Source organism: Cetorhinus maximus, chromosome 2 (genome assembly GCF_964194155.1).
Source record: "Cetorhinus maximus chromosome 2, sCetMax3.hap1.1, whole genome shotgun sequence".
In the NCBI taxonomy this organism is placed as follows: domain Eukaryota; kingdom Metazoa; phylum Chordata; class Chondrichthyes; order Lamniformes; family Cetorhinidae; genus Cetorhinus; species Cetorhinus maximus.
Genome location: NC_135880.1, coordinates 210,130,227 through 210,144,662, shown reverse-complemented (window position 1 = coordinate 210,144,662; position 14,436 = coordinate 210,130,227). Strand labels below are relative to the sequence as shown.

At 40.8% G+C, this 14,436-nt stretch overlaps 1 protein-coding gene across 13 annotated transcripts in view; it reads right to left on the bottom strand.

Moving 5' to 3' along the window:
* The window catches only part of LOC144669582 (neural cell adhesion molecule 1-like), a 485,847-nt gene that overhangs the window by 58,354 nt on the left and 413,057 nt on the right, over positions 1 to 14,436 (bottom strand). For all 13 annotated transcript variants that reach the window (XM_078532174.1, XM_078532088.1, XM_078532100.1 and 10 more), the window contains 2 exons: positions 12,953 to 13,077; positions 3,271 to 3,451 (listed from right to left, as the gene is read on the bottom strand). In XM_078532174.1, coding sequence (XP_078388300.1) covers positions 3,271 to 3,451; positions 12,953 to 13,077 — 306 coding nt within the window. The remainder of the gene's footprint in view (positions 1 to 3,270; positions 3,452 to 12,952; positions 13,078 to 14,436) is intronic.

The window sequence follows — 14,436 nt, the reverse complement described above, 5'->3', positions numbered from 1 at the left end:
TTAATAAAGTGAGTCAGTACAGTTCTTTCATTGATATTATCAAAGAAATAAGGAAGCTTTACTTTACAAAAATTATGCAATAGCACATATGTGAAATTATTATTTATCAGTTAAAATCATTATTTTTGCCTGAGTAAGATTATACACGTTTAGGACCATATTTTCCTCTTTTTGAAAATAAAGTGTTAATAGCTATTATTTCATCAATTTAATGAATAAATCATAAATCAAAGTGTAAAAAACATTTTGCTGAAAATAGTTGTGCATCATCATAGCATGGCACAGAACAAAGGAGCCCATTTAGTCCATGGTGCCTGTGCCAGCTCTTTCAAAGAGCTATCCAATTAATCCTACTTCCCTCCTCTTTCCCCATAACCCTGAAAATATTTCCACTTCACTATGTATCCAATGCTCCACTGAAATGTATTATTGAATCTGCTTCCATGAATGAAGTAAATAATCCAGCCAGAATACAACTGTGCAATATTCCAGGGACATTGAACCTGAAATACACAAATGGCCAGGCTTTTTGCATAGTGGTCATCATTTAGCAAAGAATGCACTACAATTAATCTATTACACAGATACTGCTAGGAAGTTTCCATTATATTTAATGGTAAACAAGAGATGCTCAAACTTTTTGGAATTCCTTTAATTCTTTTGCAGGAGTTTCTAGCCCTTGATAGATATTTCATGGGATACTCAAACTATGTTAGAGGGCTGCCAAATTATCACTGAAACCAGCTATTTGCATATATAATATAATATATGCATATTATATATAGATCATTGTATGTTTTCACTAGTTATATATTGCATTTATCAAATTCTATTGAACTTGAAATGAGAGAACTACACAGCTAGTAAAATATATGAACACTCTCAAGGACATGTTACAATAGAGCTTCTTAAAATTTCCCTTTGGGAAAACTAACTTCTATTCAAATATTTAATTTTTTTTCAATGTTATTTATCCCAACATTCTGGTCCAATATAAATAAGTCTTGCCCTCTTTTTATAGAACTAACTCACAGCCTGATGTAAAAATTCTAAAATAATTTTGTATGTTTAATATGTAACAATTATTTTTGTTGCTAATTTTCATAAACATTTTTCCATAGGAGCTAAATTATAGCAGCAATACATCACCTTGCTTGTTAAATTTTAGATACAGAGGAAAATATTGTCCTTAATATCTTGAGGAAATCTTGCACTCGCTCAGATTTTCTAGGCACACTGTAAACTTCTAAAATAATTATGAAATTACCGTTGGTCTAATTCTTGTCAATGAAAATCCTGTGATCCGATTCACAGAAAACTAGTACTGCTGGATAGGTAAACAAGAGCAATAGCAAGCAATCCAAGGGCCTGGGAGAGCAGCCAATAACCTGTGATGAAACTGTAATCTTCAAATTTACTCCTTGCAAAAAATAAACATTCCAGCAGGTTTCACATTGAAACCAGGAGCCTCAGCAAACTAACTGAACATTGAGGTGCCAGTTGTCATTTCCTGTTCCAAAGCAGGACGCAGCAGCATGTTTATCATTAAGGTATGCTATTTCACTGGATACAGCACTGGCAACTTTGTAAAGTTCAAACAGTACAATCGCCACTGAAGTATCCTTAATAACCATGGGGGTTATCAGAAATCAGTAAGCACGAGAAAGAGTTGACAATATAAAACTTGTCACGGATAGCACAACAGAGGATGCATATCATTCAGTTGAACCTATTACCATCAGCAGTCTCGAGTTCAGTGAGATGAGGGAAACTGTATCATTAAATTCTGGAATGTCACTGCAATTAAATTTCAGCAAAAATAAGTACTTATAATGATTATTAATATTGATGGCAATTTGGAGAACAAAAACAATATGCTCCACATGGCATATAGTAATTACAGATTTCACAACTCAAAGTTGTCAAAAAATCTTGATCTTGCAAGACTTTAAATCAAAATTGTTTTACAACACAGGTGTGGATTTTTTTTTTTGTCCTCAGTTCAATCTTTTGACATTACTGCTTCAATAACAATGCAACCTTCCTACAACTACTGTACCCCGTTGCTACTGGAGTGATTCAAAACATTGCGCCACTTCAGGGGATTCAGTTTCTTTTAGATGATAGTTGCATTCAGAATTTGAGGAACTTGTCTTGCTGCTATACGGACTTCAGACATAGGTCTTGAACCAGTCTCATTTTAAACAGATGATGTCTGAGCTTTTGTTGCTGAAAGTTAGATGTGATTCACACAGGTATATGAATTATTGGGCAGAAATCTTGCCCACTTATTGCTGGCCAATTGGAAACCAGCAGCTCTATTGAACATTAGCACCATCAGGGATGCAGTGGTTGCTGCTAGTATGACACCCATCCAAGCCCCAGGATTGACACTGGATCCCAGGCCACAGGTGAGTGATGGTTCGGGAGGGGAGGGGAGGGGGTTGGGCGCCAGCTCTCAGCAGGCCTGCCTCCTTCCCGATGCCAGGTCCCTCGATCAGGCATTAAGTGTCTTTGAACGAGCAGCGCCCAACCCCCATCCCGGGAGCCTTCAAGCAAACACATCAGAGTTTGCTCATCGTGCTCCTTTTTTGTAACCCCCCCACCCCCTTCACCCTACCCACCACTTGGTTAATATCATTAATTGACCACTGAAGAGTCTCAATTGGCAGCAGAGCGGGAAGGCTATCCACGGGCCTTCCCTCCATGGACTTAACTGGGGTTGAGGCGAGAAGGTGGTTGGGTCCCCAACTGCCATCCTCCTGCCTGGTTAAATGCTCCCCCACCACCAAACATGCCACGTGTGAGGGTACAGGATTCCGCCTGTTAAGTGGGGTAATTATAAATTACTAGAGAAAGCCTAATTGTCAATGTACTGAAGAGTATTACTGTTTGCTGCAATTTTGCCTCACTGCACAGTTGTTACACTCTGACCTAATGTAAGATTCCAATTTCATATTGTGTTAATGGCTGTACCCATGATATTGCATTGCAAGCCAAAGTTTCTTGCTGCAAACCAGTCGGGAAGTATAAAAATATGATCTGACAACGAAGTGCTTTTAGTTTTTAAAAAAAAAGGCATGTAGAAAAGTACAGTCTGGTACAGTTTTTTTCATTAAAGAAATAAATTGAATTGAATATATCTGATACACAAAACTGATGAATATCATATAATGTAGTATTCAATTTTACGAGCACGACTAGATTTGGGGATGCAGCGTCTTTGCAAGATTTAATGCAAATAATATTTAAAGCAGCCGGAAATCGTACCTGGAATGACAGTGGGTTCTACCGATGTCCGGAAGGAGACAGATCCAGCCTCCGACTTGCCTTCCTGGTTCTCAGCCACGACGTAAACTTCATACTCAGAGTTCCACTCCAGGTTTGCGAGAATAACATATTCGCTGTCAGACGGTAATCTCATCTCAGGTTTCCAGTCCGAGTGATGTTTCTGTGAAGTAAACCGTTGGTGAAAAAGAGCGACCGAAGCTTCAGCCTAACTAGACGAATACACACGTTAAAGCTACGGTTTTGCTGTGCTATCTCACTGCTAATTTTTAATCAGTTCCAGAAAATGTAAAGCTTGTCAGTGATTCACTTTCACGCTTTTGATTTGGAGGCAGAGATAAATGGTGTACAGATTCACCAACAAGACATTCAGAAAAGGAGTACTCCAGATTTGAACGCCCAGGGATGCATTTCACAATCATTCATCTGCTGCTCAATCAGGTGATTTTCCATTGTATTCTGGGTTTTCCATTACTTTACTTTTTGGATGGAAGTGGTAGTATTGTGATCATGGATTCAACAATGAAAGCAATATAACTCTCATATAAGCAAAAGCAGTTCTTGAAAGTACATAAAGGCAGAAATACAATTAAGGGGTAAGCTTGGAAAGAAAGGGGTTGAGCTTGGCGTGTGAAAGTTGAACTTTTTCAAAAGAATATAAGATAACATTAGTCAAAATAAGATACTTTTCTTTATTTCTTCAACTTCAATATAAAAAGCATCTATCAGAAAGGAATGCAGTAACTGGCAATAGGATTCCAGATCAACATGCTTAGGGCAGATTTGATCAATAGAGTTCCTAAGTTCAGTCAATCAGATTTGTGAATTGAGGAATGACAATGTTTGGTGAAAGAATTTGGTTGATACACAAATAGCTTAGGATGCCACTATTTGCTTCTGATTTTATCTGGTAAGTCATGTTCTGCTCTAGAACAAAATAAAGGGATACATTCAATTACCACTTTTTCTAAAATTTTAGTGATGGTTTATCCAGGGCTTTAACCCCATGACACAAATGCTCATTTCTAAACTGTTGTGAACTTTTCTTTCTCTGTAAAGCCAATGGACTAAACAGCAGACAGTAGATAAAACATAAATATCTTGAATTCCAGATGTAAAATTGAGATACAATTTTTGGTGAATACAATGAGTGGGATCTAAGAATTGCCTGTAATTTTTAAAATTTATTCACGGGATGTGGGCTTCGCTGGCTGGGCCAGCACTTATTGACCAATCCCTAGTTACCCTTGAGAAGGTGGTAGTGAGCTGCCTCCTTGAACTGCTGCAGTCCCGGTGGTGTAGGTATATCCACAGTGCTGTTAGGGAGGGAGTGCCAGGATTTTGACCCAGCGACAGTGAAGGAATGGCGATATATTTCCAAGTCAGGATGCTGAGTGACTTAGAGGAGAACTTGCAAGTGGTGGTGTTTCCATGTGTCTATGTGTCCCTCGTCTATCTAGATGGTAGTGGTCGTGGGTTTGGAAGGTGCTGTCGAAGGAGCCTTGATGAATTCCTGCAGTGCATCTTGTAGGTGGTACACACTGCTGCTACTGTGCGTTGGTGGTCGAGGGAGTGAATGTTTGTGGTGCCAATCAACTGGGATGCTTTGTTCTGGACAGCATCAAGCTTCTTGAGTGTTGTGGGAGCTGCACTCATTCAGGTAAGTGGGGAGTATTCCTTCACACTCCTGGCTTGCACCTTGTAGATGGTAGACAGGCTTTGGGGAGTCAGGAGGTGAGTTACTCGTTGCACAATTTCTAGCCTCTAACCTGTTCTTGTAGCCATAGTATTGATATGGCTAGTCCAGTTCAATTTCTGGTCAATGGTAACCCCCAGGATGTTGATAGTGGGGATTCAGTGATGGTAATGCCATTGAACATCAAAGGGTGATGGTTGGATTCTCTCTTGTTGGAGATGATCATTGCCTGACACTTGTGTGGTGTGAATGTTACTTGCCACTTGTGAGCCCAAGCCTGGATATTGTCCAGGTCGTGCTGCAATTGGACATGGACTGCTTCAGTACCTGAGGAGTCATGAATGGTGCTGAACATCGTGCAATCATAAGCGAACATCCTCACTTCTGACCTTATGATGAAAGGAAGGTCATTGATGAAGCAGCTGAAGGTGATTGGGCTGAGGACACTACCCTGAGGGACTCTTGCAGTGATGTCCTGGAGCTGAGATGACTGACCTCCAACAACCACAACCATCTTCCTTTGTGCTAGGTATGACTCCAACCAACGAAGAGTTTTCCCCCTGATTCCCATTAACTCCAGTTTTGCTAGGGCTCCTTGATGCCACACTCGGTCAAATGCTGCCTTGGTGTCAAAGGCAGTCACTCTCACCTCACCTCAGGAGTTCAGTTCTTTTGTCCATGTTTGAACCAAGGCTATAATGAGGTCAGGTGCTGAGCGGCCCTGGTGGAAACCAAACTGGGAGCCAGTGATCAGGTTATTGTGAAGCAAGTGCCACTTGATAGCACTGTTGATGACCCCTTCCATTACTTTACTGTATCTGTACTGGAACAGCTTGGCTAGGGGCGCGGCAAGTTGCCAGAATATTGTCAGGGCCCATAGCCTTTGCAGACTACAGTGCCTTCAGCCATTTCTTGATATCACATGCAGTGAATCAAATCGGCTGAAGACTGGCATCTGTGCTGCTGGGGACCTCTGGAGGAGACCGAGATGAATCTTCAATCCTCTGGCTGAAGACTGTAGCAAATTCTTCAGCCTTATGTTTGCACTGGTGTGCTGTGCTCCTCTATCTTGGAGGATGGGGATATTTGTGGAGCCTCTGCCTCCAGTGTGTTGTGTAATTGTCCATCACCATTCATGACTGGATGTGGCAGGACTGCAGAGCTTAGATCTGATCCGTTGGTTGTGGGATCACTTAGCCCTATCACTTGCTGCTTATGTGGTTTGGCATGCAAATAGTCCTATGTTATAGCTTCACGAGGTTGACACCTCATTTTTAGCTATACCTGGTGCTGCTCCTGGTATGCCCTCCTGCACTCTTCATTGAACCAGGGTTGATCCCCTGAATTGATGGTAATGATAGAGTGGGGGATATGCCAGGCCATGAGATTACAGATTGGGTTTGAGTACAATTCTGCAGCTGCTGATGGCCCACAGTGCCTCATGGATGCCCAGTCTTGAGTTTCTAGACCTGTTTGAAATCTATCCCATTTAGCATGGTGGTAGTGCCACACAACACGATGAAGGGTATCCTCAATGTGAAGGTGGGACTTCGTCTCCACAACGACTGTGAGGTGGTCACTCCTACCGATACTGTCATGGACAGATGCATCTGTGACAGGCAGGTTGGTGAGGATGAGGTCAACTATGTTTTTCCCACTTGTTGGTTCCCTCACCATCTGCCGCAGACCCAGTCTAGCAGCTATGTCCTTTAGGACTCGGCCAGCTCAGTCAGTAGTGGTGCTACCGAGCCACTCTTGGTGATGGACATTGAAGCCCCCACCCAGAGTACATTCTGTGCCCTTGCCACCCTCAGTGCTTCCTTCAAGTGGTGTTCAACATGGAGGAGCACTGATTCATCAGCTGAGGGAAGGCGGTACATGGTAATCAGAAGGTTACTTTGCCCATGTTTGACCTGATGCCATGAGACTTCATGGGGTCCAGAGTTGATGTTGAGGACTCCCAGGGCAACTTCTTCCCGACTGTATACCACTGTGCCGCCACCTCTGCTGGGACTTTTGGTGGGACAGGACATACCCAAGGATGGTGATGGTGGTGTCTGGGACATTATCTGTAAAGTATGATTCCATGGGGATGACCATCTCAGGCTGTTGCTCGTCTGTGAGACAGCTCTCCCAATTTTGGTACTAGCCCCTAGACATTAGTAAGGGGGACTTTGCAGGGTCGACAGGGCTGAGGCTGCCATTGTCACTTCCGGTGCCTAGGTCGATGCCAGGTGGTCTGTCCGGTTTCATTCCTTTTTAGTGATTTTGTAGCGGTTTGTTACAACTGAGTGGCTTGCTAGGCCATTTCAGAGGGCATTTAAGAGTCAACCACACTACTGTGGGTCTGCAGTCAGGTGTAGGCCAGAACAGGTAAGATTTCCTTCCCTAAAGGACATTAGTGAACCAGATGGGTTTTCTCAACAATCGACAATGATTCCATGGTCATCTTTAGACTTTTAATTCCAGATTTTTATTGAATTCAAATTCCATATAGGAGGAGGCCACCCGGGTTCCCAGCGTATTACCCTGGGTCGCTGGATTACTGAGCCAGCGACAATACCACTACACCATTGCCAAAGTAGGTCCACTAACAAAGCCACTTAAGGTCATACAACTTCAGAAGCTCAAATGTGTTGATAACATCTTGTTTAGAATAACATTCAAATACTTCAAGGAGAAAGAATTGCAGGCGTTTGGAGAAAAAGTGGGGAGTGGAGCTAACAGGATCGCTCTTCGAAAGTACAGGCTCAATGAGCCGAGTGGCTTCCTCCTATATTGTAAAATTCTAAGTTTCTATGATAAATAACAATAAAGTTGAACAAGGTATAGCAATAACATGAGCTCTCAGACTGCTGGAAGAGATCTTGGCCTAGCATTATTACAAAATAATTGGGACATTATGCTTTAATGATTTATAGTCTTGGGAGGGAAGTATACACATTTTCCATACAGAATCTTAGAAACTCAAGCACAGAAGGAGAACATTCAGCCCACTGTGCCCACCAATTGCACATCGAAGATATCTACTCTCATTCCAATTCCTTGTTATCTCTTAGTTCTCTTTAGTATTTTTTGAAGTGTTCATCTCATTTCCTATTAAATGACTGTGGTGGTGCATTTCATATTTTAGAAATATTTGCACGAAAAATATTGTAACCTACCTACTTATGCTTCAGGTGCTAATCATAAATATATGGTCTTTTATTATTAATTCAATCACCACTGAAACTGATGTTTCACTATTTGACTTACCTAATCCAGGTTAGAGTCCTAGTTTTTCTACACATTTCAGGATAACTGAACCCGCTTATCTTTGGTGTTATTTTAGTGAATCGGCATTGCACCTTTTTCCTGGCTTCACATTCATTTCAATAATCCCATGCTCCAAACTGCAGGACGTATGACTGTGGTTTAACCAATGTCTTTGGAAGATTATCATCCCCTCCCTGTTTTTGTATTTGATGTACCTGTATATAAAACTCAGCCCCATTTACTTTTTTTTTGCTTTTTTTCTATCTACATCCCTACTTTTAATAGTCAATGTATCTGTAACTTAGGTGTTTTGGTTCTTCCATTGAATTAGCATTTTGCAGACATTCCTCTTGGCAATCCAAGAGATCAAACGCTGAGAAGAAGCGGAGGCAGGGGATGCAGAAGAAGTAAGTTTAGCCTCAGCTCATAGTTTGTTTCAAATTCCTCAAGCTTCTTCTTTTCATCCTAATCATCCAATAAAACCAAAGCATAAACTGAAATGCATCTTTGTCAGCTGTTTAGCAGAATTCTAAATATGAAGGTGGTGTCATCAGGTCAACACTACAACACATGTCCCTATTCTCTTTTACTCGGTGTGCTACATGAACTTCTGTTAGAGGTCAGGGAACAGCATTTCACAACAAGCTTTGTCCTTCAATATAACACCGCAGAGTAACAGCCCAGGTACATCTAGCATGATGAATTTTGAATTGGGGGTGCTGAGGGCAGGAGTGCATACGATGATTCACAGAGCATTACTGATCAGGAGCCAGGGGTAATGGCAAGCAAAGATGAACCAATGTACATTTGGCCACAGCTGATGAGGGACAGGCATCTATGGGAGTTTCAGCCTCCTGTACCACCCCTGGAAGATTCATGTTGATTCCTCATTGTACTGTGAACTTGTGGGGAATGCAGAATTTGACCACTCAACAAACAAAGACATTAGTGCTTTAAATCCATGGACACAATGGCTCTGTGCGACTGGGTGGGTTTCGAATAGGTTAAAATCTGCCCTCTATTTTCCTGTGATGTATTATGTGATATTAGCAAATTATCTGGCCACAGAAGAGCAAGTAGGGGAAGCATTAGATAAATTCCTGAGAACATCAGTCACATACTGTCACGAAGGGGAAACACCAGAACATCATACAGTAGCATTCTAATTGTACTGTTCCCAGAAAGTATTCTTGATACAGTATTAGATACTGTATTAATGGGGGTGACAAGAATGGTTATATTTGGCAGTTGAACTGGAGCTGAAACCAATGTAGGTAAAGGGACATTTGTTCAGAGCATAATGAAGATTATTTGGAATTAAAATGTGAAAAACGGATCATTTGGCTCAAACCTTTGCTGGTGTTTATCCTCCACGATAGTAGTGGTCCTGTGCACTTTCCATTTCCCTGCTTCAACCTGATTAATTTAAGCCAGTTTCTTCTAAAGCATATATTCCCTTCTTCACCAATATTGCTACTCTCCTCTCCCTTATCTATCCCGCCCCTTCGAATGTTATTATAACCTGAATTGTTTATTTTCCACTCCCAACCTATTTCAGATTAATACTGTTCAATCTATATTTTTCCCAGGCACAAAGGCTTCAAATTCTACTAAAGTATTATGTATACTCCGAGCATTGCAGTAGGCGTATTTTATATATTTTTGGTTTGTACCTTTTCCTTAATTTGTCAAAGATAGCACCTTGTTCCTTTATGTGTCTTTTTTCTTGCTAATAACTCATCTATTTAATTTTCTTCCTCTACCATATTTATTCCTGCTGTAGGCTAACCTCACTGAGACAAAGGGATAAAAGGCATGCATGCATCAGAGTTTATTCAGGTTTTATAGGGGTATATCAGAGAATAAATGCTATGGACAATGTACAACTGGAAAAGGACCTCAAACTAAATTGCGAGAATAGGCCAGGAGGACACAGGTTCAAATGAGCAAATTGCAAAAATTAGGATAAATGTTAAAAAGTTCTTCATGCAATATATGCTTGAACACATGTTGTATAGCATTAGAAGACAATTTGAACAGGTATCTTGGATCTTGGTCATTGAGGCGATCCCATGATAATCAAGCAAAATTTGAAACCGATAACACACATCTACTTGAAGGCTGAGGAATGGTTGTCAAATGTCATATATCCCATTGGGCTGGGAGTAATGTTAAATAGTGTAATATCTGCAGGAATTTGTATTTAAGATCAAGTAAAATTAAAAATGTTGTTTACAAGTCTGTAAGTTGTAAGCTTTCAAAAAATACTTTCACAGCATCGTTAGTGTCAGTCTGGACTTCGGGGTGGCACTCCAGGGAGATGGTGGCATAATGGTAATATCACTGGACTGGTAATCCAGATGTCCAGGCATTGGCTCAGATCCCATTACAGCAACTGGTGGAAATTCAATTAATTAATAAATCTGGAATTAAAAGCTAGACCCAGTAATGATCACCTTGAAACCATTGTCGATTTCATAGAAGTCCATCTATTTCACTAATGTCCTGTAGGGAAGAAAATCTGAGACACCTTACCTGGTCTGGCCTAGATGTGACTCCAGATCGACAGCAATGTGGTAACTCTCAAATGGCCTAACAAGCCACTCACTTGTACCAAACCTCTACAGAAAAGTCAAAAAGGAATGAAACCAGAGGAACCACTTGGTATTATCCTAGGCACCAGAAACAACAAAGGCACACCCAATCCTGTCAACCTTGCAAAGACCTCCTTACTAACATCCAACAGCTTGTGTCAAAATTGGGAGGGCTGCCCCATAGACTAGTCAAGCAACAGCCTGACAGTCATACTTCATGGAATCATACCTTACAGACGACGTCCCAGATATCACCATCACTGGTTATTTCCTGTCCCACCGACAGGACAGACCCACTAGAGGCGGCAGCATAGTGGTATGTAGTCAGGAGGGAGTTGCCCTGGGAGTCCTCAACATCGAGTCCAGGGCCCATGAAGTCTCTTGGCATCAGGTCAAACATGGGCAAGGAAACCTCCTGATTACCACCTACCGTCTCCCCAGCAACCGTTCCCCACCTCCTCCTCAGCTGACATGGACAAAAGAGCTAAACTGGAGAGCTGAAGTGAGAGCTACTGCCCTTGACATCAAGGCATCATTTAACCGAGCGTGTACTGAAGCAGTCTGCGTCTATATGCAGCAAGACCTGGGCAACATCCAGGCTTGGGCTGAGAAGTGGCAGGAATATTTGTGCCAATTAAATGCCAATCAATGACTGTCTCCAACAAGAGAGAACCTAACCATTTCCCCTTGACATTCCCATTGGTGCACAAACCCCACCCCCTGCACTATCAATATCCTGGAGATTACCATTGACCAGAAGGCACAAGTCAGGAGTGTGATGGAATACTCTCCATCTACCTGGGTGAGTGCAGCTCCTCCAACACTCGAGCAGTTTGACATCATCCAGGACAAAGCAGTCATCCACCACCTTCAACTCCCCCCATCAACGCAGTGGCAGCAGTGTACACAAGATGCACAGCAGCAACTCAACACTCCTTCCACAGCACCTTGCAAACTCACGACCTCTACCACATAGAAGGCCAGGGGCAGCAGAGGCATGGGAGAACACCACTAGCTGCAAGTTGCCCTCCAAGCCACACACCATCCTGACTTGGAACTATGTTGCTATTTCTTCACTGTCAAGATCCTGGAACTCCCTTCCTAGTGGCACTCTGAGTGCAATTACACCACTTGGACTACAGTGGTTCGAGGTGACGGCTCACCACCACATTCTCAAGGGCAATTAGGGATGGGCAACAAATACTGGCCTTGCCAGCGACGCCCACATCCTGTGAATGAATATTTTAAAAATGTCTTCAGTCTGGAGGTAATGCAATCACTCAACATGCAGAAACTTGAACATATATCTTCACAGAATAATGGTGCCAATTTCAGTGGAAAATGCCGATTTTAATGGAACTGAGTGGTAAGCTGTCACCTTACCTCAGCTTGTAAAATGGACACAGTGAATCATCCCATTACAGAGTTCACCTGGTATTCATTACCACTGATTTCTATGGTAATATAAATTGGATGGCTTCTATAATAGATGAGTGATATGCAATACCACAGCCACCAGGTAACACGTTGAAAATTTATGCCCACATCGCTACCTGTTTATTTTCTCATCTGTGAGATGGTTGTAATTGTACATGCAGGGTGAAAGAATGCTTTGACATTATGAAACATGTTGGACCCAATCCAACAAAAATTAATGAAAGCACCCTTCCATTCAAATTGTAACAAAGCTTTTCTTACTACATAAAAGCAAAAAAACTGCGGATGCTGGAAATCCAAAACAAAAATAAATACACCTGGAAAATCTCAGCAGGTCTGACAGCATCTGCGGAGAGGAACACAGTTAACGTTTCGAGTCCGTATGACTCTTCAACAGAACAGTTGTGTTGAAGAGTCATACGGACTGGAAACGTTAGCTGCGTTCCTCTCCGCAGATGCTGTCAGACCTGCTGAGTTTTTCCAGGTATTTTTTATTCTTCTCTTACTAAATGTTTTCGCTGGCTTCCAGTAACTTTTGCTGAGATGTTTGAAAGATAAATCTGATGTATATTATGCTTTAGGCAGAAAGTTTCTACTGTTACTGCAAGAAAACCATAATAAGTTAACACACTTTCCTGTAATATGTTGGTATGACATTATATATGCATATCTCTGTACTTACAGCTTTGTATCTGACCAGGTAATGTCGGATAGGGGAACCACCATCATCCTGCTTGATCCAGTTTACTTTGAAGACGTTTCCATTTCCGAGCACCTTTCCTTCAAGTTTTGGTGGACTTGGTTCTCCTATAAGTTAATGTTGGTAACACCACATTTCTTATCCAATAATCCAAATGTTCTTATCTAATAACATCACTGCATTTACTCAGAAGACATCATTAGCTTTATGTTGATTAATTTTTTTTAGATATCTTGCAAAAAAAAATTGATTTCAATAACTCACTGAGAACAGAACTGCATTTAAAATGATTTGTAATGATAGTGTTTGCTACATTGCAGTAATTGGTTTATTTAGTTATTAGGTGTAAGGAAAGTAAACGCACTTCAGGCAATGCCATGTTTGGAGCTTTAATTTAATTTTAAAAATTCAAAATTGCCAAGGTAATTTTAAGTTTTCAAGTTCCCACTCATTAAGTTTGAAAAGTACTTGACACTGAATTATGCAAATTCTCAGCTGTTAGTAAAATATCCAAGCAGATTTTGACACGAAACTGACCCACTGCCGCCCACACTGCCTGGCTCTAACACCCATCTGGTCCAGTGCTATGCACAAAGGATGGAAGATAAACTGTTCAAAGTGGTAATTAACAGCTGTTGAAACACTGAAAAGGGCACACTCTGGTATGATTGAATTTTTAAAAAAATCTAGCAATTAGGTAACAGTAGTTCATAGAACAACTTGCTGCAGCAAACTAGCACTGCTAGACTATCTGTAGAGATTATTCTGACCATTGATCTCTGAATTTTATGCTACTATTTTTGATAAATTCAAGAAAATAATGCTGATTATATTTTTGTCTCATAACATATAACAGCTTTCAGATGCATCATTGAGGATTTAAAAAATAAAACGAATGAGCCAAGAGAACACCGACTGTCCAGAAATATAACTTTTCATATAATTTAATGAGAAATGTACAATTTGATATGCCTGAGTAAAATTGGTTTTAAGTGTTATCTTTTAGAGGGGGAGCAATTAAATCTTAAAGCAACTTTCTTCAATTGTTTGAAATCCGATTGAAATATAGGAAAACAAAATTTAAACTCTGGGCATCAGTGCTTGAGATACTGAAATTTCCACTTGACTGCAATGGGAGTTTTAAAAAAAAATCATATTTTTTTTCTTTTATTTCATTTCAAAATACCCCAAAATTTCTAAAGTTTTGTGCCAAATATATCACTATTGCAAGACATTGATCAAAAGCAGCAGCTAATCCCTAGGAAACCCAATAGAATGGCAAAACATCAATAAATTATCAGATACCACTGGTGAAAGTGTGAGGAAACTGAAAGCTACATTTTTATTTATAAATTACCTTTCAGTGTTCCAGATTGCACGATGCATTATATCAAAATGATAAATTATCAAATAACTAAAGTAATAATGCAATTCTGCTCAACCAGATCAGTTATGTGGAGTGGTGG